The sequence below is a fragment of the Cibotium barometz genome, chromosome 15 (assembly GCF_041138505.1).
Source record: "Cibotium barometz isolate CiBa-2024 chromosome 15, ASM4113850v1, whole genome shotgun sequence".
Taxonomy (NCBI): domain Eukaryota; kingdom Viridiplantae; phylum Streptophyta; class Polypodiopsida; order Cyatheales; family Cibotiaceae; genus Cibotium; species Cibotium barometz.
In genome coordinates this window covers 47,134,515-47,162,075 of record NC_141060.1, presented here as the reverse complement: position 1 = coordinate 47,162,075, position 27,561 = coordinate 47,134,515, and the positions used below count along the sequence as shown (strand labels likewise).

The 27,561-nt window shown below is 46.8% G+C and overlaps 2 protein-coding genes across 4 annotated transcripts in view; both read right to left on the bottom strand.

Annotated features, from left to right (window-relative positions):
* LOC147631379 (sphingoid long-chain bases kinase 1-like) overlaps positions 1–26,432 on the bottom strand; it is a 77,873-nt gene extending 51,441 nt beyond the window's left edge. Inside the window, exons 1-2 of one of the 3 annotated variants that reach the window (XM_086809780.1) lie at positions 26,092–26,432; positions 25,861–25,951 (exon numbers count right to left, since the gene is read on the bottom strand). The gene's annotated coding sequence lies outside the window, so the exon portion shown is untranslated. The remainder of the gene's footprint in view (positions 1–25,860; positions 25,952–26,091) is intronic. The other 2 variants (XM_086809782.1, XM_086809781.1) reach the window with 2 other exon arrangements.
* On the bottom strand, positions 3,532–4,616 carry LOC147631380 (uncharacterized). The gene has a single exon (XM_086809080.1). The coding sequence runs from the start codon at positions 4,545–4,547 to the stop codon at positions 3,927–3,929; it is 621 nt and encodes a 206-aa protein (XP_086665206.1). The 5' UTR covers positions 4,548–4,616; the 3' UTR covers positions 3,532–3,926.
* Positions 26,433–27,561: the final 1,129 nt, after the last annotated feature.

The following is a 27,561-nucleotide window of genomic DNA, read 5'->3' as shown; positions in this document are numbered from 1 at the left end:
GAGAGAAAGAGAGAGAGAAATGAAAATGAAATGAAATGTTATATTAACGTCTTCAAAAGGCCAAAGTGACCTATGAGACCAAAGTTACAACCATGTGACATCTGATACACTGTCTGGAAAAAAAAAGAAAGAACTGAAGGTAAGTATCTGGCCCTACAATACATCAGTAGGGAGCATCCGGAAGCAGCAACTAGGGAGAGTGGAAAGCTAATGCTACTAGTCAAAATGGGGTACATGAGTACATGGATACATGAATATGGGGGAGTACAAAAGTGACAGTGAGTACAACAGTATATGGCTGGAGTCGTAATCATCCTAGGAGCTCTAGCATGGGTCTCTACCGGATGGCCTGGATATCTGCCATAGTGAGATGCCTGGTCGGACAAGCCCGATGCCTCACAATGATGCTCTGAATCCTCCGGTGTAGGCACCGTCTCCGATGTGAGGATCCGCGAACCCTCGAGCGTCTGGATCTGCCCAACTGGATAGCTCTCTCAACTAGAGTCCCACGGGGTGCCCATTGCTGGGCTGTCGGCTGTGTCCCCTCCCGGGTAGTCCCTCTAAAGAAGTCAGTAATCTGTCTCTGTGTGGACTCCCTGGTAGTCGGGCGTCTGCTCCTGATAATGGACTCTCTGAGCATGCGGATCTCCAGGAGATAAAAACCCAAGCATCGCTCATCACAATAGTCCATGACTCTAGCCAGTGGTCCAAATCCCTCTCTGAAAAGGCAATGGTAGCGCCCTCGAATCTCATAATATGCTGTGCAGCGAGACCGATGTAGTGCTCCTCCGTCTCTGGCTCTATCCAACAAATCTGACAAATCCTGTCCCCTGGAGGTATGCCTCTAAATCTGCTGGTCTCTATCTCTAACTGATGTGAAGAGGTGCGGATCTGCCCAATGGCGCACGTCAATCCATGAGACAGATGGGTATCCATGTAGCTCGGTCTAAGTATAAAGCCATCCTCAGTGGTGCGGAGAAGATGGTCTCTATAGAAAGCCATCTTCGTTCCCAACTCCTGTGAGGGCTCTAGCCATGTCCTCCTAGTGTCCAACTGAATGAGGTCCTGTCTGATGACTCTACTAATCTCAGAATGTGTCAAGGTGAGAGAGGGTGCCTCCAGAGAGTACTGGAAGGGTGGAAGTCTGTCTAAACTGAACCCGTGGAGCTCAAACCAGGATGCTATCTGCGCATACCAACATGAAGTGTCTCCCTCCATGGCTAGCTGATGAGAGGACTCTAAAGCAAGTCGTGCATACCGGTGTCGGGGAAGCTCCCAGGTGCTATGAATGAAGGACACTGATCTAGCAAGAGCCTCGACTACGATCGGTGGTGCTCCCATCTCGGCTCTGATAATCTCATGGGGTACCGAGGCCTTAGCCCAAATCATCCTGGAGATCATAGACACAAGTGGTCTCTCCATCGATCTCCATCCATCGTATGTGCGTCCTGATCAACTGTGACGATCTAGGCTAGGCCCCAAGATCTGTACTCCATATAGCAAAGCCAATGTGACCAGCGTGTCAAAAAGCCACAGCTTAGTGCGTGGCTCCTGAAACTGTACCTATGAGCACATCCTCTCTAGACCTCCTAGTGCTGCATATCCTCTAGTCAATCTGGCCTCTACTGCCCCCCTCATGGAAAATGTGGGCCCAGTGAACACCACTCCAAGATATGTGTATGAGTCAACATACTCCACTGTCTCCTGCCCATATGTGAAAATAGGCGCTGATCTCCAGACCCACTGAGCTGTAGTGTTAAACACCATAACCTTGGTCTTACCAAGGTTAACTGAGAGCCCACTGTCCTGTGCATAAGCATGTAAAGTATCCAAGTGCCTCTGCATACCCTCTGGTGAGTCTGCTACAAGCACAATATCATCAGCATATAAGAGCAAAGGTATCCAAGTGCCAGCCAACTGGGCTCCTCTGTCCCCTTGTGTCCCAATATAATCAGAGATCTCATCAATGTATAGTCCAAATAGAGTCGGAGAGAGCGGGCAGCCCTGTTCCACCCCTATAGTGGAGTGTACTGGCTGGGAGAGACCCTCTGAAGTCCGCACCTGCCCAACTACTGTCTCATAAAGTGCCATAATACCCCAAATGAGCTCACATGGAACCCCCAAGTCTTGCAACCTGCGCATCAGTCTAGCTCTGGGCACTGTGTCAAAGGCCTTGCAGAAATCCACAAAGCCACAGTAGATCCTCCTCCCATGTGCTCTGCCCTCCTCAATGATAGCCCTGAGGGTAAAGATATGATCCAAAGTAGAGAATCTCCTCCTGAAACCGGCCTGTCCCTGAGCTCGGACCCCTTGTCTCTCTGCCCATCTGCTCAACTCCTGATCAAGAATAGAGGCATAAAGCTTGGCCAGCGAGTGACCAATCATAATGGTGCGGTAGTTAGTCGGCAGGCTCGGATCTCCAGACTTGAGTACCGGAACAATCGTGGAAGTACTCCAAGTCCCAGGAAACCCCTCACACATGGCTCTATTAAACATGAGAGCTAGCAAGTCTGCAATCATATCTCTAGCATGTATGAAATGCTCGGCTACAATGCCCTCACGATCCTGTGCCCTCCTTGTATGCAATCTGTTGATGGCCCTCCTCACCATCTCTGCTGTGAAGAAGGTAGAAGTGGGTGGACAAGGCTCTGGAGGAGGGTTCGGTAGTGGTGGCTGCTCTGGTACTGTGTAGAGGGAGGCTGCATACTCGCCCCATGTATCTGGAGAGGTAATGGCCGGAGGCGGGGAGTGCACTCTAAACAATCTCCAGGCCTCACCAGAATCCTGACTCAAAAACAACTGATAGATGTCTCTCTCTAGCCGAGCTAAGAATGCTCTCTTCTTCCGCCGAATGAGGGATCGGAAGATGATGCGTGACTGTCTATATGTAGTAACACCTGTGGCCACCTCTCTTTGTAGCCGGGCTCTGAGCTCCCTACAGTCATCATCATACCAACTATTATGGGGCATGCTCCCAGGACGTGGTCGTACTGTGGGCTGCGTGTGTGGGAAGGCCGTCGCTGCAGCTGTATGTAAAGCCTCTGTCAGGATCTCTGTGAGCTCTGCTAATGGCCTCTGTGGATCCTCTGCACTCAACAAGCTGTAGATCTCTGCGGTGTATACTCCATCAGTCTCTCTACAGAAGGTATATCTCGGGTGATAGGAGGACTGCCCAACCTGGCGGGTACTGTAGTAACATAATCCACTGTGCTGGCCCCATGTGTGTGTGGAAAGCAAGTAAAGCCACTGGCAAGTGGATACCTCTCTAGGCCATTTAAAATGACCAGCCCATGTGCAGTCCCCATCTCCAAGAGGTATCTCCCATACTCAGTACACTCCACCTCATCCTCTGATCTCCGGGTCAAACACGTCTCCTCCACATCTATCTCTCTCATCATCTCCTCCGAAGTGTCAAAGAAGGAGGTTTGGTACTGAGCCGTTCGAGCATTAAAGTCCCCAAGTATGATAACATCTCCCTCCCTGGAGAACTCCCATATGTCCTCATCTAGAATCATATATCGAGATTGCCCCTTGGGCGCTGCATAATGAGATGTGCTGGGTGGAAAGTAACATATAGCAATGTATAGGGGTCTACCCTCATCTGCCCTCACTCTGACCCACATGTACCTCGTGCTCTCATCACGGCGCATAACATGGATGAGTGGCTGAAGCTCCTCTCTAAAAAGAACTGCAACTCCTCCAGATCCGCGACCACCATGCTTCGAACGGGCCTCCTGTCTACAAGTCGTCTCCCATCTGTATCCCGCCACTCTCGGTAATGTGCTGCCTGGGGCCTGATGTGTCTCCGAGTAGAAGATGATGTCCCTATCTCTGAAGCTGTCCTCAAAGGCCCCCACATCCAGTCTCAATGCTCCGTTGCAGTTCCATACTGCAAGTCTCAGACTGGTCCCATAGGTCTCGCACCGTCAGGTGGTGCGTCTCTCTAGTATCACCACTCTGCCTCCTCTGTAAAATGCTAGCTTCCCTTTTTCTCTGGCTGCCCTAATCTCCGGCATGCACTCCCTCATATATGCTAGTTGTGCCAAGGTGAGGTCATCTCCTAAAAAGATGCCCGTTTTCTTAAGGGCGGAGCGCTTGGCCAAGAAATCCTTCTTGGCCTCCAAGGTGGGAAAGCGTAAAATGAGAGCTCTCTCCTTCGAGCTCTCTCCTCCATTCTTGTCTTTCTTGCCCACTCTCCAAGCCCCCGTGTGTGTAGGCCTCGAAATGCCCATGCGTGTGTATAAATCTTTGGCTTCCTCCTCTACATTGTCACCGTCCTTAAGACCCGTGATCCGCACATGAAGTTCCCTTGTCTTTCTTCTTTGTTCCTCCTCAATGGTTAGGTTGATAATCTTCGAGGTAGATATGCTTTCGGCCTCCTTGTTCTTACCTTTCTTGACCACTTCTATCCATTTCTCCGTTTCATCTACTTGCTTTTGCGTCTTCGTGAGCACCTCCACCCACGAGGAGGTCTCCCGGGCCTTCTTTTCTTCTCCCTCTTGAAGTGTTCTCACTTGGGCCTTGATGGTGTTCAGCTCCTCCATCATGACGGGCTGAATTTCACCTTCCTCGAGCTTATGTTGAGCACGTGCTTCTTCTATCTCCTTGAGATTTGTGATCTCTGCATCTTGGGCTGCTCTCCGCGCTTCAAGCTTCTTGACTTTGTCAAGAAGGCTCCGAACGACCATATTAATTGCATTGTCCGTCTCTTTCTTGTGTTGTTGGATGGCTGCCTTGATCAGGTCTTCAATGTCGATCCTCTCCATCTTGTCTTGGGCTGAAAAAGGCTGATTTCAGGTTAAAAATTAATTAACCCTTGGCCATAGGAAGAGCTCTCTGCATGTCTGCAGCGCTTCCCACAGAGAGAGAGGCCAGAGGGGGCTGTTGCAAAGAGAGAGAAAGATAGGCAGCAAGCGGGAGAGGGAAGCAGGCGAGGGGGGGGGGGAGAGAGGGAGAGGGGGAGAGAGAGAGAGAGAGAGAGAGAGAGAGTGGCAGGAGGGGGCTACGAGGAGAGAGAGAGATGGCCGAGTCCTTTTGGGGCGAGCAGAGAGAAGCGAAGAGCATGTGGGGGCGGAGTGAGAGAAGCGAAGCGAAGAGAGAGAAGCGAACAGAGAGAAGCGAAGAGAGAGGGGGAGTTGGCGGAGGGTTGAGTCGACCAGCTTGGGGGGGGGGGGGGGGCGCACAGCAATCGTGCGGCGGCAGTCGCACGGGGGGGGGGGGGGGGGGGGGGGGGGAGAGAGAGAGAGAGAGAGAGAGAGAGAGAGAGAGAGAGAGAGATAACCACCAGAGGGGGCTGTTGCGAAGAGAGAGAAAGATAGGCAGCAGGCGGGAGAGGGAAGCAGGCAGGGGAGAGAGAGAGAGAGAGAGAGAGAGAGAGAGAGAGAGAGAGAGAGAGAGTGGCGGGAGCCCAGAGGGGGCTGTTGCGAAGAGAGAGAAAGATAGGCAGCAGGCGGGGGGGGGAGAGAGAGAGAGAGATGGCCGAGTCCTTTTGGGGCGAGCAGAGAGAAGCGAAGAGCATGTGGGGGCGGAGTGAGAGAAGCAAAGCGAACAGAGAGAAGCGGACGAACAGAGAGAAGCGAAGAGAGGGGGGGAGTTGGGGGAGGGTGGAGTCGACCAGCTGGGGGGGCGCGCAGCAGTCGCACGGGGGGGGGGGGGGGGGGGGGGAGAGAGAGAGAGAGAGAGAGAGAGAGAGAGAGAGATGTAGGAGAGAGAGAGAGAGAGAGAGAGAGAGAGAGAGAGAGAGAGAGAGAGAGAGTGCGATTGTAGAGGAGAGAGAGTGTGTTGCACGAAGGTGTGTGTGTGTGTGTGTGTGTGTGTGTCCTAAGTCATCATTACCGTCCCCTATGGGAAAAGATTGAGAGTTTGTTGGCCCCTTTTGAGCCTCTTCCCGCTCTTGAAGAGTCGGATAGGTTGCACAATTGGAGCTTGCATAGGCCCATACTTACTCGTGGTCCTTTGTCTCTGCTACAGCTCTCGGTGCATACAGTCTATGGCTTTCTCCTTCCTGAAATTTGGGTTCATGATTATGCAAATGATGCTTGGAGAATGCATGATTATGCAAATGATGCTTGGAGAATGCATAAGCCTTTGGCTTGGTGGAAGAAAAGGCTCAGGATGATATGGAGCAGTAAGATGCCGTTAAAATGTCGGCTTTTTCTATGGCGATGTCTATTGGCTGTTCTGCCAGTTGGCTCTTTCCTGGCAAGGCACCAGTTGGCTCTTTCCTGGCAAGGCACCATGTGACATCTTCAGATTGTTGTGTTTGTGGAGCGCATGATGAAACAATTCTCCATCTGATGTGGAATTGTAATGCAACTAAACTTTTGCTGGATCATATAACGGCTCTTCTTCGAGCTCGTTTCCCTTCTGCTTCTTTTGGGAAACATTTTTGGTTGTTTGGTATTTTTTCTCCTGCTCTCAGACAGTATAGGGCCTTTTTTGATTGGCTTCGTTACTGGGCCATGTGGACGATTTGGTACTCCAGGAATCGGGCTGTTTTTGGTGAGCCGCCCATTCAAGCCTTTCACTATTTCAAAGAATCTTTACATCAATCCCTTTATGATTGTCTCTCTCTACATGAGATTGACCCATCATTGTATAGCCTTTTCACGGATATATTTTGATCATGCCCCTGTTCACTATGAACTCTGGCATTTCTTGTATATGATGCTTTTTGTGGGTTTTCCTCATTCTGAGGTTTCCCACTAGTAATCGAAATAATCATTACAAAAAAAAAAAAAGTGTGTGTGTGTGTGTGTGTGTGTGTGTGTGTGTGTGTGAGAGAGAGAGAGAGAGAGAGAGAGAGAGACCAAAACGCGGATCGATCTATGAAGGTGCTGATTTAGGGTTTGCAGCTGCTGAATTAGGGTTTGCAGGTGCTGAATTAGGGTTTTCAGGTGCTGAATTAGGGTTTGAGAGAACGGGTTTTCTTTGCTTTTGTACATGGATTTGGATGACCCGGCTGCTGTTGTTGGTGGTGGCATGGCTGCCAATAGCCTTAACATGGATCTTATTGAGGAGATGATCGAGAAGGATGTGGGTTATGCTTCAGATGCCTCGGAGCAACAAAAACGTCAAAGGCTTGATGTTGATGCAGGCTACACTCCGGTGAATGTTGGAGAGAATGCAGAGGAAAGTTCTCAGGTACCTTTTCCGGAGTTTGCACGTTTGCTACAGATCACTGGTGAGCTTCTGCAAGAATATGTGAAGGCAAATAGCATGCAAGATGTATGCATGGAGACTCCTTTGTTGCTACAACAGCTAGCAGATTTTCATGATCGTGCTGCTATCTTCTTCTTTAATGGGCGTATTCCGTTGTTGCCTCGTCTTAGAGCATGGTTGGGCCGCTTGGTGTCCCCTGAGGCACTTGAGGAGATTTATGATGGTCCGAGAGGCTTTTCTGAAATACTTTTTCGCACTTCGGAAGCCCATAGGGCAGTCTTGGAGCAGGTGCCACTCTTTTTGGATGGGCAGTTGGTTCATGTGGTTCCGTGGAAGCCTATGGCAGAGTACCAAGATATGTTGCGCCAGGCTTGCCCAATTTGGGTTGAAGTGAAACAATTCCCACCAATGTTTTGGCGTGTTTTACCAGGTCTCATGCGAGGTATCGGTGATGTCTTGGTGGTGCCTCGAATGACATCTAGAAACTGAAATCGTCTATGCATGTTGTGGGATACTGGGAGACCTAGGCCGACACATTTGCGTGTCAATATGGCTAGGATGCAACCTTTAATGTATGAATTGAGGTGGGATACATTTGCTGGCCACTGTTTCAAATGTGGTGAGATGGGCCACTTTGTCTCCGAATGTCCTAAGAAAGAACAAGTTGTTGCTGCCAAGGATATCGTTGATGGGCAGTTGCCCGTGGAAGATGAGCATGATGCTCCTTTACATGATGCCCAGCACATGGATGTACATGTGGATGTTCAGAATGAGGTTGAGCAGCCATGGGTGGAAGTACGTGGTAAAAAGACACGATTTGTTGCCCCGCGGGGGGATTTCTCAGATGTTTGGCGAGGGCCTTTGTGTACTCATCAGGGGCCCTTACATACATATGCTCGTCGCCCTTTGGGTCCAGGTGCCCAGCAACAGACCAGGATTGAGAGGCCGGGAGGCCAACTTTCTCAGGGTACAGGTGAGGTCATCTCGCCATGGGATGGTCATTACCCTTCGGCACGTGCTCGGGAACTCCAAGGGCAGTCTGAGATCACAAATACCATGTCTAAAAATGCAATGCTTCAAAAGGTTAGTGATTTGGCAGATTGTCCTGGGCCTAGTACACGGCCTTGTTGATTCCTTTTCTGGGAAGGCTTATGAAAATTGTACAATGGAATGTAAAGGATATTTCTTCGCGCCAAAAGCAGTTCAGGCTTTGGCGTACAACTTTTTGTCATGGTTGGGATGTTTTGTGTGCAGTTGAACATAAGTAGCATAAGTTGGCTGGCACAGCCTATGTATATAAGGGGTTTCATGTTTTCTACAGCGGACATCCTGCTTCGCAGTCAGGTGTTATGTTTGCTGTTCGTTCGCAGTTTCAGCCTTCTCTTGTGATTCAAGATGTTCATGGAAGATTTCTAGTGATATAGATTGTTTGGGATGATACGCCTTTATGGTTGTTAGGGGTGTATGCTCCAAATAATGCTCGTGCACACCATTTGCTGTGGAATGACTTGTGTGCTCTTTCAATCTCTCATCCTGGCTTTGTGATGGGAGACTTAAATATGTGTGTCTCCAGGGAGCAAGCCACGTCGCCTCATTCTGTAATGGATGGCCCGGAGAGAATGGCGTGGGAAGCTTTTGCAGCAAGGTCGCTAAAACAAGACATGTGGTCTTGGTTGCATCCAGATGAAAGGGGTTACACTTATGCCTCACAACAGTTTCGGGGCACTTATGCTAGATTGGATAGGATGTATATTTTACATCAAGATCTCTTTTTGCCAGAGGTTCTTACTATGATGGTTGATCAGCAACAGGTTTTCTCGGATCATTGGCCGCTTGTGTTTGAAATGGTCTATCATCCTGTGGATGCATATAAAGGCTTGTTGGGACGCTTGCCTTTGCGCTTAAATCACACTTTTTTGGAGCATGAAGTTTTTGATGTTTATATGCGTCAGTTGATACGACATTTCTCCACAAGAGTGTCCATGGCTGATTATCATGCTTGGCCAGTGTTCCTTACCAACACTCGGAAATTAGCGCAGCATTATGGTCTTGCTAATGCCTCTATACAAAAACAGCATGTGGCTCTTCTTGAGTCGCTTTTAAAGGGCTTGCAGGCGTTCATGTTTACTGACTCTATGGATGCTGAAGTTGTGGATGCCATAGAATGGCTGAAAAAGGAGCTACTAGGGTGCAGGAAGCACAATATGTTCGCTTTAAACTACTTGCACGTCTTGATGCTTTGCGGGATGCTAACTGTCAATCTCATCGCTTCTATGATAAGTTGCATCAAAAACATATGCGTGAGAATATTGTTAGGCTGATGGATGTCCAAGGCAATCTTGTTACTCAACCTTCTGAGGTTATTCAGCATTGCATCAGGTTTTATGAAGATTTGCTTGCCCCTCGAGAGGATGTCTCGCCGGCTGTCCTGGCTGCAAGGGAGTCATTGTTTGCTGAAGTACGATATCAAGTTGACCTTGATGTGGGGGTTCAGCTTGATGCTCCTGTTACTCAAGGTGTCACGTGCACACCAGTTAGGTGTACAGTGACATGGCATCATATTAGCATCACAGATATCATCAGGCATTTTACCAGCATTTATCAGGGATTATTCAGGCATTTTATGCATTTTAATAGGCAGTTTTGGGACAGCCGACTAGCATTTATGCTATGATTGGCATTATTTATGCAGTCGTGGACATATAGCAGCTGGCCGACTGTAGCAATACTGGCCGACCAGCATCAGTACCCACCTATAAAGGGAAACGCATCCTCATCTGTTCATCATGCGTTTTCAGCCTGTCATCTCAGCATTCAGCATTCCAAGCGCATCATAGAAGCATTCAGCAGCAGTCCAGCCAACGCATCACCATCTTCAGCAAACGCAGCCTCCTCTGGATCATCCTGCGTTTCAGCATAGCAGCATCATCAGCCATCAACATCAACAAACGCAATCAGTTCAGCCCAACAGGTCTGCGTTTCATCATTCCATCAGCACTCAGCATCTGTTCCCAAAGCTTCCCTTCAGCGTTTCCTTCCAGGAGACAAGTGAAAGAGTGGACAGCAGTTCATCCCACATATTCAGCATATAGGCAGCATATTCAGCAGTACAGATCCATTTGGATCTCATTGTAACATCATTCATTCATCTAATATAGCTGCATTGCATTGACACATATCTGTTTATCTCTTGAACATCATTAAGTGCAGATTAGTCAGACTAAGGTTGTGATTACTACGGTCTTAACCTCTCACATGTCACATTGGTATCAGAGCGTTACAGGGTAACCAGCCTTAGAGCATGTTCAGTTCATCAGTCATTCAGTCAGTCATCATTTTTATCGCTTCCGCACGGTTAAACCCAGTTCTCAAAATTTTGCAAGCCACCCTTAGGGATTTTCCCTTAGGTCTGCATCAGTAACCCATCCATCTGCATTCTTGCACAGCATATAGGGTTGCACATGGCTTGTATAGTCATCATCATAGCAGTCATCTTAGCAATCAGTCCTGCATACATGTTACCCATGAACTCTCAGGGAAGAAGGACATCCATCATCAAAGGAGCACATAAGTTTTGGACTTCAACTGGCAGCAGTAGGGGGTTTCTCTTCCACAAAAGACGGAAGTTTGCTCCAACATCGCCTCAGGAGGTTCAGAGCTTCAGGTACGACGGAGATGGTAGGTGAAAGGTTTCCACAGGCAGGTCAAGGGTGACTCAGGTATTTGCCATTCAGTTCCCGCAGTATATAGAGTCTTGGCTCAAAGGATTTCACTCCTGCAGACGGCCTCAGTCCCAGCAGAAGACAGAAGGGGACAGTGGTTCGGAGGAGAAGGATCGCAGAAGAGTCGAAGGTTGCCAGGTATACACCCAGCAACAGTTTAGCAGCGGGGAATGTCACGTGCACACCAGTCAGGTGTACAGTGACATGGCATCATATTAGCATCACAGATATCATCAGGCATTTTACCAGCATTTATCAGGCATTATTCAGGCATTTTATGCATTTTAATAGGCAGTTTTGGGACAGCCGACTAGCATTTATGCTATGATTGGCATTATTTATGCAGTCGTGGACATATAGCAGCTGGCCGACTGTAGCAATACTGGCCGACCAGCATCAGTACCCACCTATAAAGGGAAACGCATCCTCATCTGTTCATCATGCGTTTTCAGCCTGTCATCTCAGCATTCAGCATTCCAAGCGCATCATAGAAGCATTCAGCAGCAGTCCAGCCAACGCATCAGCATCTTCAGCAAACGCAGCCTCCTCTGGATCATCCTGCGTTTCAGCATAGCAGCATCATCAGCCATCAACATCAGCAAACGCAGTCAGTTCAGCCCAACAGGTCTGCGTTTCATCATTCTATCAGCACTCAGCATCTGTTCCCAAAGCTTCCCTTCAGCGTTTCCTTCCAGGAGACAAGGGAAAGAGTGGACAGCAGTTCATCCCGCATATTCAGCATATAGGCAGCATATTCAGCAGTACAGATCCATTTGGATCATTGTAACATCATTCATTCATCTAATATAGCTGCATTGCATTGACAAATATCTGTTTATCTCTTGAACATCATTAAGTGCAGTTTAGTCAGACTGAGGTTGTGATTACTACGGTCTTAACCTCTCACATGTCACACAAGGGGACGTGGAAGCTGTTCTCTCCAAACTTCCCATGGGAAAGAGCCCTGGTTGGGATGGTTTGACAAATGAGTTTTTCCGAAAATATGCTGATCAGCTTGCAGAGCCTTTGACGCTTATTTGTCAAAGGGTTTGGGATGAGGGATACATGCCTGCCGATTGGAAGTTGGGCATACTTCGTTTGTTGCCCAAAGTCCCTTCGCCTACTTCTTTGGCTCAATGGCGCCCGATCTCACTTATGGGTATTATGTATAAAATCATCGCTTGCAGAAGGTGCTTCCTACTCTTATTCATCCATATCAATATGGATTTGTGCATGGCAGGAATATTTTGCATAATATTCTTAATGTTCAAATTGGAGTGGATTATGCCAAGGCAAAGAAGCAAGAGATTGTGATGGTGCAGCTGGATCTTGAAAAGGCTCTTGATCATGTCAACTGGTCTTTCCTTTCTCAGTTAATGACAGCCATGGGCTTTGGTCCCAAAATGGCTAATTTGGTGCATTTACTTGGCTCTGGCTCTATCACGCGGATTATGCTCAATGGAGGACTTTCGGATGGTATTTCTCTCACCCGTTCTCTCCGGCAGGGCTGTCCTCTTAGCCCTCTTTTCTTTGCCATTGCCACTCATCCTATGTTCTCGCCTAGATGCTATGGCATCGCATGGTGAAGTGGTTGGTTTGCATCTCCCTCATGGCAAGAAATTGGTTCAAGCCCTTGCGGATGACACTTTTATGTTTCTCAGGGCCGAAAAAGCCAATATAGATCGAGCAATGGAAGCTTGGAATAATTTTGCATTGGCTTCTGGGCTGAAAATAAATTCAACAAAATCAGCCCTCATTGTATGCACAGAATTTGATCTTGAGGCATTAGGGTGGCAAGGCCGTGTGGTGCATACAGGAGACATTGTTCGTCATCTTGGGTATCCGGTGGGTGTGGATGTGGACCCCCAAGCGCTTCTTGCTTGGATTTCTGCTCGGATCTCGGATAAATTTGTGTATTGGAAAGCTCAAGGGTGGCCTATGCACGTGAGGGTTAAGGTAGCTCAGGTTATTATGCTTAGCATGATTTCCTATTTTTTGCCTTTGCTACCTTGGACGCACAAATCTCTTCTCCGTTTGGTTGCTCCCATTCGGTTTATGCTGTGGAAGAGGCAAGGAAATATTATGGGTCAAACATGGATAGCTTGGAATCATATTATGACGCCCAAAAGAATGGGTGGGGTTGCTTTACTGGATGTCCGCTTGCATATGGTGGCGCGTAGGTGGCGCTTTTTCAGGATATGTGTTTGCAGGAGCAGCCTTGGGTATTCATGGCTCGTGACTTGATTGAGTTGGAGGGATTGTCACTTGGACGGACACGTGTGCAGGCTTCATGGTGGGACATTGTGAATGCGGCTCATCCTTTCCGTATTCGCTCATCTCACATTTTATCGCATATTCTCCTTTCTTGGCATGAAGTTCTACTATTGGCTCGGTGGGATCCTGGTCATGAAAGACTACTTTTGAACTCTTTGCAGTTCGAAACATTTGTGGAGTCGTGTGTCATTGTTTGGCCAGACAGAGATGCTTCACGCATACGACTCAACCGCATGGTCAGGTTAGGCTTGGTTAGAATCCGAGATGCTGTGATACCTGGTCATGACAGGCCATATTCGTTTCGTCGTATTCGGCAGCACTTTAGGGTTCCTCGGACATTTCAGCCACTATGGGTTGACATCATGCATGCAGTTGAGCCTTTTACTCCATTGCCTCGGCCATCTGCAGATCAGCCTTGGCTTGATTGGGCACTATGTAAATCTGGTGACTTGATATCACTTTCAGCTAACCAGGTCTATCATAAGCTCGTATCAGAGAAAAATTGGGTTTCAGCCAAGGCCAATAAGGTGTGGGGATTGCACAAGTCTAAATCATGGTGGCAGAAAACTCTTATGCGTGGTTGGCAGTCTAAACTCCCTTACCAAGGTAAGGTTTTCATTTGGAGGATGTTGGTGGGAGGGTTACCTACACGGGATCAGCTCAGCCGTTGTAAAATTACATTGGCCTCTTGCTTCTTCTGCACGACATGCACTGAAATAGTTATGCATCTATTCATGAGTTGTCCAGTGGCCCGTCAGATTTGGTCTTTTGTCTCTCGCGTTTGGGAGGTAGTAGAGAGGTCTACTATTTCAGCTCATCAGTGGATATTTGGGATTTGTCCTCAAGTCATTACTTCGGACAGTCACCTTGTGATATACCATTTCCTTAGATGGACAGGACTTTGGCATATTTGGACTACACGGAATGGGTTCATCTTTGATTCCTTGTCTGGAATACATGGGCACATTCTACGTATCCGCGGTTTGCTGCTTTGGCAGTTTTCTTCTCTTCTCTCAACTCAGCTACTGGATGCATATGTTATTTCGTTATGGTCTACGGCGGCTCGGCTAGCTTATCTTTGATGCTTTTATCTGGGATGCTTATTTGGCTAGGAGGCTTTCTTATTAGTGTACAGGTTTGCATGATCATGATCCTTTAGAGGATCTTTTGTGGGGGTTTTTTTTGGGACCATAGGTTCTGTGTGAGCCATGTGGCTGATGTACATTTTTTTTACATATAATATAAAACACCATTTCACCAAAAAAAAAGAGAGAGAGGGATGTACTTTAATGAGAGCCTCTCACTTTGAGGGTTCTCAAATATAAGATTTGACATTGGTTTCACAAAAAAAAGTGTGTGCGTGTGAGAGAGAGAGAGAGAGAGAAAGAGATTAACATCTTCAATAGACCCAATGGGTCTATGTGAGGGCAAAGAGACCAAAGGACCAAATATATGAAAGATCAAAGCAAAACACCCAGCATGCAAAAGATGAAGTCCAGTACAGGAGCTCTATGTGAGACTCCGAACGAGCAGAGAAGGCTGCTGTCCCAAAAACGCAAATGTCAATCCCGAAATAAGCCTGATGTGAGCGCCTAGAAGTGAGCACTGATGTATCTCTGAAGTAGAGCTGAGATGTAAACGCTGATATAAGCGCTTATGTGCTGATAGCTGCTGATGGAAAAAACGCAGAAGTGTGCTATGGTGAAAAACGCAGATGTATGCACCATGGTCCAGCAGCAGCAACATGTGAAAAACACTGAAGAAAAAAACTGCAGAAGAACACGTTCAGTTCAGCAGCAGCAGCAGGGACGGGTTCCACCAGTTTGTAGGCGGCCTGTTCCAACGCCAACAGATGGTACTGAAGCACGCTGTGGTGCTGTCCTGAAGTGGGTGATCAATCCAGCAAAAAAGGGGGTAAAACGCTGATGAGAGAGTGGACGCCCAGTTGATGAGTGATCGTTGGTCGATGGAGAGGATTAAGAGGCGCCTCATATTTATATGAGGGCAAGGTGCTGATCGGCCAGCATAGCTGCATAAGTAGTCGGCCAGAAGATAAATATTATATGAGGGCAAGGTGCTGATCGGCCAGCATAAGTAGTCAGCCAGCAGATAAATATTATATAAAAAAGTGGCCCTTTTTGGGCTGGGTTAAATACCCTTTTTGGGTATGTTTTCACACACCCCCTCTCAAACCAAAAAGGGATCATCAGAGAAGATAAGGGAAAACAAAACAGATTTGGTTGTCGAAGATGAGGATTCATGTGATGTGAGACCGGAGTATAGGCTTTTGGGATTGAGAGGTACGGGAAGAATGCCACAATGCAAGAGGTTTTCACATGCATGAATGCCCATTTTTTGGGTTTTCATTCATACATGCGCCCCAAACAAAAAAAACAGAATGCTGTGCATAGGGAATGCAGGATGGGAAAAAATGCAATGCAATGGGTTTTCACATGAGCCGTGCCCTCATGGGGTTTTCACTGACTCATGTGCCCGATACAAAAATGATAAAAAATATGAAGGGAGAGGAAGATCCCCCTGTCAATGTGCGGAGGATGATGGTGGTGGACCGATGCCAATCTGATTGCGAAGACGCTCGAGAATGGGGCGGTTGACGGACTTCGTAAGGATGTCTGCATGGTTGTCTGCCGTGGAAATGTACTGGAGTCAGATGGTACCAAGGTCAACCTATTCCCTAGTAAAGTGAAAATGGACACCCACATGCTTGGTACGGTTAGAAAAAATAGGGTTGCCAGCAAGGGCAATCGCACTCTAACTATCGACGAAGATGGTAGAGGTGGTGTCGATGGGGACGCGCATGTCGGAAAGAAGCTGACTAAGATACATAGCCTCAGTGGTGGCATCATAGAGGGCCCGGTATTCGGCTTCTACGGAAGAACCTGCAACAGTGTCCTGCTTTTTGCTAGACCAAGAGAAAGGGGCAGATCCGAGGGAGAACAAATAACCACCATGAGAACGTCAGGAATCGAGATCACCAGCCCAGTCGGAGTCCGTGTAACCACGCAAGGTGATCCCACGACTGTAGTGAAGTCCATACAAATAGGTACCTGCTAGATAGCGAACAACCCTCGTTGCTGAACTCCAATGTGGCCCCTTAGGAGCATTGAAATACTGACTTAAAATGGATGTGCAATAGGAGATATCAGGATGAGAATTTGTGAGCCAAATAAGTTTCCCAACCACTTGTCAGTAGGCTCGCTCTTCATGTGGAGGTGAGTCCACTTCCTTTGACAGTTTAACGGTGGGATCCAATGGAGTAGCCACTGGGATAGCACCATCAGGAAAGTAGGAAGTAATGAGTTGGAGACACTACTTCTGTTGAGACACGAAAATACCATCAGGATGTCGGATCACCTCCATGCCAAGGAAATATGAGAGAAGACTGAGATCAATCATCTCAAAAGTTTGTCTGAGCTGTGCCATGATATCAGCCATTTTGACTTGATGTGAACCTGAAATAATGAGGTCATCGACATACAGTACTAGGTAGCAAACCATCCCCTAATCAGTGTGAATGTAGATATTGGGGTCACAGTGAGATGGTTGAAAACCTTGGCTGTGAAAAAATTTGTCGATGCGATGATACCACGCCCGGGGTGCTTGCTTAAGCCCATAAAGAGCTTTATGTAAGCGAAAGACTTTGACCTCAAGGCCGGGGAGCGGGAAACCCGGAGGTTGGTCAACGTAGACCTCCTCTTAATAATGCCATTTAAAAAGGCACTCTTAACATCCATCTGATAGACTAGCCATTTGTGATGGGCAGCCAGATTGAGTAAAAGACAGATTGTGGTCATTCGAGCAGTGGGTAAAAAGGTCTCATCGAAATCAATGCCTTCTTTTTGGCGAAAGCCTTGCACAACAAGCCGGGCTTTGTATTTGTCCAAGGTACCATCGGCTTTAAATTTGGTGCAGAAGATCCATTTGGTTCCAATGACTTTCTTATGACAAGGGCGATCCACAAGGGACCACGCGCCATTACGGTCAATGCTTTGGAGTTCTAGTTCCATGGCTTGTTTCCGGGATGGAATGTTAATAGCATCTTTCCACGATGTTGGCTCATCATGTGCCACATAGTCTGCGGAAAAAACAGAGGCGAATGAGGCACGAGGAGCAAGTCTGGTGGATCGACGAGGACCGTCCAAAGGGATATCAAGGGGAAGCATGCCAGAATCACGCATGGTTTGTTGATACCAGCGAGGTAAAGGGTCCCTAGGTGGTTGTCGGGAGGAGGAAGCCTCCTCAAGAGGTGAAGTTGTAGGTGACTAATGGGGTTCATTTGGCACAGTCTGAGATTCTTGGTCAATTGGTATGGGCAGGGGAAGGCGAAGTAAGTCTCGCTCATCAAAGACAACGTCTTGACGAACGAAACCTTTGTTTGATCATGGATCAAAAACTTTGTAAGGCTTTGATTCAGAAGAGTAGCCCACAAAAATGAGGAACTCACTTCTTGGCTCAAGCTTGCTCCTTGTATCCTTCGGAGTGTGAGTATATGCTCAACACCCAAAGACACAAATGGGAAACGGTTGGCTTTTCGCCAAAAAATGCCTCAAACGGAGTCCTGTGGGGAACAACACCGTGGGGCAACGGTTCAAAAGGTACACCGCAGTGTTGACCGATTCTGACCAAAGGTGTTCAGGCAGCTCAGCTGCAAAAACCATGGAGCGTGCCATATCCATCATTGTTCGGTTCTTGCGCTTGACCACTCCATTTTGTGAGGGAGAGTTGGTGGAGGTGAGTTGGCGTTGAATGCCCTGATCTTGTAAGAACTAAGAAACTTGATGGGAGATAAATTCACCACCATTGTCACTACAAGCAATCCCAATTGAGACGCCCATTTGATTAGTGACTAACCAAACCCATGTGGAAAAGTATTGGAAAGCGTCGGATTTATGCTTTAGGAAATATACCCACATGTACCTTGAATAATCATCAACAATCAGTATGTAGTAGAGAGATCCATTCAAGGAAGGGGTTGGGGATTGGCCAATCAAGTCGAAATGAATCAACTTGAGGATTCCCGAAGCCCGATGAGTAGCATGTTGTGGGAATGGGGAGCAATGTTGCTTACCCATTTGACAGGGCTGACAGACCTCCTTTGTCAGTTTGAGGCTGGGTATACCTTCAACTAACTTGTCTCGAGATAGCTCATAGAGTGTGGCATAGGGTAGATGACCATAGCGAAAGTGCCATAGTCGTTCAATGTCGGAGGGAGCTTGGGTCACATAGGCCCGAACCCGATGAAACTCTAAGCCAGCAGAAGATGGCTCACTTAGAAAAGTAGACATCCGGTACAAACCATCCTTTTGAGCTTGACCTCTGGCAACAACAAGACCAGTAGTTTCATCAATTACCTCAACAACTCGTTTGTTGAAGTAAACACCACGATCGAGTTGGGTCAGCTGGGATACAGAAAGAAGGTTGAGACCTAAATTAGGGACAAGATAGACATTGTCCAAGGTAGCCTGGTTCGGGCCAGTGTTGGTGTCAAATAAGACAGTGCCAATGGATTTTATGGGCATCATTGTGTTGTTGCCACATCAAACTTCTCCCTTAACGGGACGCTGAGAGATGAAAATGTCAGCATTGCGTGCCATATGGTGAGTAGCTCCACTGTCAACTACCCAAGTGCTAGGATGACCACAGGGAAGAGTTGGATGGGCCTCAATGATGGGCACAGAAGGATTGTCAGGTAACTGACAAATCTAAATGAAGGCAGAGGCTTTCCCCTGCGGATAGCCTCGTTTAGGCCTTTGTTTCTTCTTTTTTCTGGAGTAGTGGCTAGAATCAACCTTAAATGTGACCTGAGCAATATTGGCTGAGGGGCAGGGATGAGGTGTAAGGGAGGACCAGTCAGACATCTCTTCAGGAGTGGTGAAAGAAACTGACTGGGAAGGTGGGGCTTGAGCAACCTGACTATTGGCTCGCCACTGGGAGGAACGTGGCCAAGTAGAACCATTTCCTTGTTGCTGGGTCCTTGGAGGGGAGCTTGGCAGAATAGGTGCTGGATTGCTACCCCCTCTGGATCGCCAATTTGGGGCATTCCTACCACCTTGGTTCTTTTGGTGGGTGGAGATAGTGGGGTTGGAGGTGTTGCCTCTATTTTCCTTGGCTTTAAAAACACACTCATCATCAACATGTCCAGGTATTTGGCAATAAGTGCAAAATCTATTCTTTTTGGGAATATTTTGCCAGTGGGGAATGGGTGTTAAGGCCGGATTTTTGGAATCAGTGTTGTTCCCGAGAGGTTTGCCTTGATTTCCTAAGTTGTTGTTCCCTTTCCCTTGCTGTCCTTTGTGAGTAGAGGTGGTATTGGACACAAGGGCCCCCTCTTGAGTGGAGGAAGAGGATGACTTCTTGGGATAAAATTGGTCATGCAACCGAGCGAAGCGCAAGAGTTGGCACTCACACTCATATAGGTTAGGCATAGGTTCTAAACTAATGGTTTGTGTGACAAAAGTAAAGAAGCTAGGCGGCAGCTTGTTTAGTAAAGTGATAACCTGATCTTCCTGGGACTTGGCAGAACCAGTGGTGGCAAACTCGGCGTTAAGGCGCCGATATTCAGCAACTTTGACGGTCACGTCATCCCCTTCTTTGATAGAGAAAATTTGAATTTGATGCTCAAGATCAATGCGACGCATACGATCACGTGCGGCATATCACTCTGCAAGGTGTGCCCATCTGTCAGAGACATAGGGGGACCAAAGGACCAAATATATGAAAGATCAGAGCAAAACACACAGCATGCAATGGTGATATGTATATAAAAGATGAAGTGCAGTACAGGAGCTCTATGTAAGACTCCAAACGAGCAGAGAAGGCTGCTGTCCCAAAAACGCAGATGTCAATCCCGAAGTAAGCCTGATGTGAGCGCCTAGAAGTAAGCACTGATGTATCTTTGAAGTAGAGCTGAGATGTAAACGCTGATATAAGCGCTTATGTGCTGATAGCTGCTGATGGAAAAATGCAGAAGTGTGCTATGGTGAAAAACGCAGATGTATGCACCATGGACCAGCAGCAGCAACATGTGAAAAATGCTGAAGAAAAAAACTGCAGAAGAACACGTTCAGTTCAGCAGCAGCAGGGATGGGTTCCGCCAGTTTGTAAGCGGCCTGTTCCAACGCCAACAGATGGTACTGAAGCACGATGTGGTGCTGTCCTGAAGTGGGCGATCAATCCAGCAGAAAAGGGGTAAAGCGCTGATGAGAGAGTGGACGCCCAGTTGATGAGTGATCGTTGGTCGATGAAGAGGATTAAGAGGTGCCTCACATTTATATGAGGGCAAGGTGCTGGTCAGCCAGCATAAGCAGTCGGCCAGCAGATAAATATTATATAAAAAAGTGGCCCTTTTTGGGCTGGGTTAAATACCCTTTTTGGGTATGTTTTCACACAGTCTATGAGACCCAACAAAGTTACAGTGTCTCAATGAAAAATACTAAGGAACTGAAAAAAAGACACTAGCTACCTATGCATAAAAACATGTGTCAATGAGAGAGAGAGAGAGAGAGAGAGAGAGAGAGAAATGAAATGAAATGAACCAAAAGTAGTATATGTGACCTGGGAGTAACTTTATACCAACAAAATATGGAAGGAAAACAACTAGCTACCCAAAAAACTCAAACCCATGTACTATGTGAGTCCTGCATGTACAGTGGAATCAACCCAACCTCCCGTGGTGGAGCCGCTCTATGGCATTGGAGTATATCCCTAATCTGGAACTGGCAAAAGGAGGGTCTAGATCTTGAGGCTCAAGGGCGTCTAGCACTCTAAAGAATCTGTGCTCTTTCTCTGGTGAAACCATGTGTGTCAGTGGAAAATACATGTCTAGCACGGCATGTACTGAGTACTCTCCTGCTTTGGTCGGTGAGGGCTCCCAAGAGCTGGCTGGTCCCCTCGGAATGCTCGTTGTCACTAGGTAAGGGCCAAAGAAATCAATGATAGTGGTCTCGGTGGTGTTAAGCAATATCTGTGCCCTAGCATGTAGCCTCCTCTTAGTCTCCTGCCAGTGACAACGCATCTCTAGCAAGAAAAGCCCAGGACATTTCTGATCTGGAGCTGGTAAAAGGAGGGTCTAGATGTTGAGGATCAAGGGCGTCTAGCACTCTAAATAATCTGTGCTCTTTGTCTAGTGAGACCATGTGTGCCAGTGGAAAATACATGTCTAGCAAGGGTGTACTCTCCTGCTTTGATCGGTGAGGGCTCCCAAGAGCTGGCTGGTCCCCTCGGAATGCTAGTTGTCACTGGATGAAGGCCAAAGAAATCAATGATAGTAGTCTCGGTGGTGTTAAGCAGTCTGTGTCCTAGCTTGTAGCCTCATCTTAGTCTCCTGCCGGTTACAACGCATCTCTAGCAAGAAAAGCCCCAGGCATTTCTGATCACTATAATGGATCACTTGTGAAAAGGGCCATGTTCCCCCACCTAGGCATATTCTATAGATGCTGCTCCTCCCATGATATACCCTTTGCTCCACCCATCTCAATCCAAAGGCGATGGGAAGACACCCTCAGATACGGTTGATCTCTTGGTGTAAGAAATCCAAGAAGGGGGTGTCGAGGCTGTACTTGAAGGGGGGAGAGACGGTCCATCTGGAGACCATGTGCAGCATGGGTGCTTGCGGAAGCGTGATTATGATTGATTGATTGTGATTGCGCCTAATCATAGACCTATACCCATGCACAACAAACTCCTTCTTCTTCATGCTCAATACAGAGTAGAGACAGATGACCTAATCTACCATGTATTACTAACATGAAGTACATAAAAATGCTGAATAGAGATACTCAATGGTAGCACTCTAGCTCTCAATGACTCAATGATGACTCAAATGATCAATGAATGATGACTCAAATGATCAATATGGCTAAGGCTTAAACTCCTATTTATAGTGTCTAATGTCAATGAGTTGGCTACCAACCCTAATAATAATGTCCAACGAAGTGTGTTCACACAATAACCCAATAACTTTGTGCACACTTGGCTGCTCTTTGGGCGCCTCCACAATATTGAAATGGATTGACACAATAACCCTTACAAACACATGAATCTAGCCACGTACTCGACCCCAGATATATAAATGCTGCCTATCTACCCCCTCCATCCACAAACTGGCCAGCTTGTAGCACCCCCTTGGAGGCACCCTTCTAATGTGTTTTGCTGCTATGGATGGCTGCCTACTATGTGATGTCTTGCAGCCTAAAAAGGTCTGCGTTTCTGCTGAATCTGGCCACCCTTATGCTCTCTGAGATCTGGCCTTTGAGTGCCCACCGCTAGACCCCGCCTTCTTCCACCCTTGTCTGTCTGGCTACGTTTGAAGCACCAACAGCAGCCTTGCTTGCTTGCTCTATCCACCCTCTACTAGGTGAGTTTGACCCTCTTTCTTGCCCTTTGGCTAAGCACACCTTGCACACACAAGAGCTACCTAGTACAAAATTTGCAAAACGCAGCCTTGATGAAAAAACCGTAAACCTTTGCCACCATGTCTCTCCACGTCCTTATGAGAGAAAAAAAACCTGCAGCCGTCAAAACCTGACGCTCTGATACCATTGTAACATGGGCGGTTGCGGAAGCATGTTTATGATTGATTGATTGCGATTAGCACCTAATCAGAGACTTAAACACATGCACAACAAACTGTTGTGTGAAAATATGCAAAAATAGTATTTTATCCAGCCCAAAAGGGGTTTTTATTTGGTATTTTTGTCTTGCTGCTGGCTGACAGCCCTCTCTAGGCCGACCAGCAACCCAACTCCATATATAAGCATCGCTTCATAAAATCAGTAAGTAGCACAAGATCATAATCAACATCAACGCTCAGTTGCTGCCAGCCTACCTCTGCAACAGACTGGATCTTCTCAACAACCTTGCAGCAGTGCCCACCAGCGCTCTGTCCTGCCCTAATCGCCTGCCCTTTCTCTGCAATCTGTCTGCAACAACACCAGCACTTCACCTACCTCCTGCAGCTCTGATCGTGTCCCTGCAGCAGTCAGGTGTACCTGCAGCAGCAAACCACACTTGCCTGGAACAGCATCCCTCTCTGCTCATCACTTGACATTGGGACAATAGCCCTCTCTGCTCATCATCACTTCACATCGGGACAGCAGCCCTCTCTGCTCATCATCACTTGACATCGGGACAGCAGCCCATTCTATGCTCACTACCTACCTCGGGACAGCAGCCCACCATCTGCTCAGGGTCGCGGCCCTCTCCGCCCTCAGCTACAGCTCCGGACAGCAGCCCTCTCTACTCCACATATTTGTGTTCTTATGCATCAAAGTCTCACACTGAGTCATATTGTATCTAGATACCTTATGCATTTTGCTCTTGTGCAGTCCTTTGGCAGCCATCCAGCCCTGTACCCCTCATGGACCGCAGCACCCTTGTCACCAAAGCATGCACAACTACATTTCCACTGCCCACTACAGACATCTACTACCTCAGCACTACATCCACCGACGCGAGCCTTCGACACCAACCACCTCACGGAGTGCCACCGTTGTCCCCGACGCGAGCCTTGCCACCGTTGTCCCCGACGCGAGCCTTCGTCACCGACCGTGCTTCACCTCCAACCTCATCTTTGCTTCTTCGACAGTCTACTACTCAAAGCCACCTCATATCAGAGGGCCTCTAATACTGGATTACATTCATTATTGTACATACACTCATTCATCCATTTCATGCTGTGTTTCATCCTTTTGTCCTCACATTGCTTCTTCTTCTTCATGCTCAAGAAACAGTCGAGAGAGATGACCTAATCTACCATATATTACTAATATGAATTATATACAATGCTCAATAGATAACTCAATGGTAGCACTCCTCTTGAGCTCTCAATGACTCAATGATGACTAACTGATCATGGCTAAGGACTAGACTCCTATTTATAGTGTCTAATGTTGGTCAATTGGCTACCAACCCTAATAATAATGTCCAACTAAGTGTGTTCACATAATAACCCAATAACTAGGAGTAGGACCCTCACATCAAGCATTGCATGAACTCTTTCCTAGAACACCATATGACTGATTGGACACGCAGTGTCATGTACTAGGCTAGCCCACATCCAAAAAATATTTCTCTGTCCAGAATATCTTATCCTGATCTCAACCTTGTCTGAGGGGCTTTGGTGGAGGCGTTTGAATGCCCTAAAGGCTTTTGTGACCAGAGAAACATCAGTAATTCCATGTATAACCTCCATCAAGAACAAAGACAATCTACTCTTGCTGAAACCAAAAAACTTAATAGCACCCACACTCATTTACACCTCAATCATCTGTCCAGTCATTTGATTCTACAAATGATGGGCTAATTTACAAAAAACAATCATATATGCCAACATATATTTGAAGATGATGGGTTCATTTACACCTAACAATCATGTGTGCCCACAAAACCCACTAGTTTTCCTGATTTGAAATGGACTCATTGACTAATAGCAAACATATGTGCTCACTAGCAACCACTATCAACCCACTTATTTGCTTTTCGCAAAATGGATTCACTTACGGCAAGCAACCATCTGCCCGCCGCTAGTTTGAATCGTATACACACACACACACACCCACACACACTTTTTTTTTTTTAGTAATGATATATTACTAGTGGGAAACCTCATTGTCAGGTGGAAAACCCACGAAGAAATATGCAGTGTACACTATACAATGATGAGTCCGAAAAGAACCCATACTAGAGTTCCTCAGAAACAGTCAAAGAAAAGAGAGAGAGTTTGTAAATCAACATCCTCGCTCGCATAGCAACAATGCAATGCCTGTGCCTGAAGAAGGAGAAGGTGTCTGACATAAGCTGTCCGAACATGAATCAGTTCCGGCTAGTCCAAATTGTCCACAAAGCCTAGAACCGTACCTAGGAGAAGAATGAAGCATAAGGCCGGAGAGCAGCTATCAGCACTCCAAATATCCAGAATTATTTTCCAAAAAAAAGTGCGGGAAATGTATTGTGCAAGCAAGCTTGAACCCTGTCCAGGAGCACTCTGGAATGTGGACATGACCAAAGAAGGTGCAACACCGTCTCAGTGTGTGCACCATGGCAACAGCATGACGAGGCACAGATACATCATGAGTGCAGAAGCTCACCCACTGGGAGAACTCCAAGCATGCATCTCCAAAGGAACAAGCATTCTTTCAATGGTAAACCACTCCTCCAAATCCCTCTTAAACATTTCCTTCACCATAATAATATGGTTTTTATAAGTGCCACAGATCATTACATACATGCGTAATCCATGGCGGTGGCTGCAGCCTCACACAGATAAATTCTTAGCCGATATAATATCCAAAGGCACCCCCAAAACTTTCCAGTCAGTCAAGTGGTCATGCATACAAAGCAGTGGTATTGGTGCAAAGGGGGACAGCAACTCATATCTCTCACGACACCCACACCCACACACACACACACACATGTGTACATGTGTGTGTGTGTCTCTTTATTTATTTATTTATTTACTTATTTATTTTACATATTTACACACACACACACACATAATTGGCAACCAACAAAACATAAGCAAGGAAAACTTTGCAAAGGATACAAGGACATGAAGAAAAAATATAAATGTCTAAAAATTTGATTTTCAAACTGCAAGAATGACTACAAAACAAAAAAACTTTGGAAGTTATGATTCAAACTACTCTATAAAACATAAGAAGGGGGGAGAGAGAGAGAGAAATACTTATGTTGTCTTAGTAAGCCACTCCATTTGAATTTCCGGTTGATAATGCAAAATGGCTCCAACTACAGCAAGAAATTGCCTGCTTCCTGGCCTTGAATTAGCAAAATAGGGTTGACTATGCAAAGTGATCGCATTTAAACCAGGCAATCATCTGGCCACTCACTCTAATTTTGCAAAGTAAGGGAACATCATCTACCCACTATTCTGATTTAGCAGAATGAATAGATTCACCTGAATCAAGCAATTGCAGGCCAATGGTGGGCGTCACTTCGACCAGGCTGAATAGCAGACGGGATTGCAGACGAATCTCAATTAAAGCTTGGAAAACTATACTTCGATGGGCGGCCCAGATTGAGGCAAAGAAAGAGGAAGAGGCAGACAAATGGAGCAATCGATATACGATTGGCTGTGGCTATGGCCAAGGTTAGACAGGGGGAGCTGGAGTGTGCAGGGGCTATGGCGAGCTAATGAAAGGCAATACGAAAAGCACCAAGAGTATAGAAAAAAGCGTCTCCAAGGAGTCCTGCAGATGAAGACGTTGACTTGGGGCCTTAATTAGACTAGTGTTCCATTTGCGCACTAGGATACAAAGCTCTTTTGTTGATGCCAATCACAAATATCTCCCTAGCCTATTCTAGTTATAAAACCGGCATGTAGTATACATTTTTGGAAACTAAAATCGAATCGATTGAAGAGTTGTCTTTATTTCGATTGGTTTTTTTTCTTATTTTTTTTCTTATATCGAGCACTGGTGTTGTGATGGGCTTCCCAGCTCAGACTTGGACAAACAAAACTAGGGCCTTTCTAGATCTATTCCCCCATCAAAAAGCTGTCAAGAGTCTGACAAAGAGAGTCTCGAACTTCCACGGGCAAGATTATAACCTTTTTTGAGATATACTACCCCATCAGAAAGCTGTCAAACGAGTCCTCCGTAGATTTACTTGCCCATCAAAAGCTATCAAAAAACTTGTAATGGTTACAGGACTCTTGGGGCTTGACACAATCATCCTCTATAAGGATGCAGCCACTATCATAATATGATGCAATTTTTTTTTGTCAAAATGATCCTAGTGATGCCCAAGCCTTCCAAATTGGGCCTTACCCATCCATAGGCATATCCCTTGAATAAGTCTATTATCATCGTCTACTTTGCAAATGCATGGGTGGAATGATAATAAGCTCACAGGAGTGAATGCACGTGTTGGTGAAAGGAGACTTCTTACAACCAAGGAGCTCCTATCCTACAATAGTTGAAATTTGAAGCCGTATGAGCTCCATAGAGGTGACAAACTTTCTCTACTACGACGATGAAAGCATGCATGAAGGACCACTACTCAAGCATGCACCTTATTGACAACAACAAATTCACCTTTATTCAAACATATTCGGGCTACTGTCCATATCAATTAATTAGTGCCTACAAGCGGGCACTAATTAATTGATAAGGCTAAGGTTGATGTCGCCCATTGAGTTTTCTTTTTAAAAAAAATTGGACGACTCTCTCTCTCTTCGTGCAACCGCCTAGACTCTCTCTCCCATCGAGCATGCCGAAGTCTCCCTCTCGATCCCATACTCTCGATCCCATAGTACATCTCTCTCTCTCTCAACGTTCGCAAGCCTACACCGACCTAATCACATCGCTCTCTCTGCATTCACCTCTCTCTCTCTCTCTCTCTCTCTCTCTCTCTCTCTCTCTCTAAC

Coding starts and splice junctions, on each gene's coding strand:
- LOC147631380 (XM_086809080.1), bottom strand. CDS start 4,547: ATGATGGAGGAGCTGAACACCATCAAGGCCCAAGTGAGAACACTTCAA.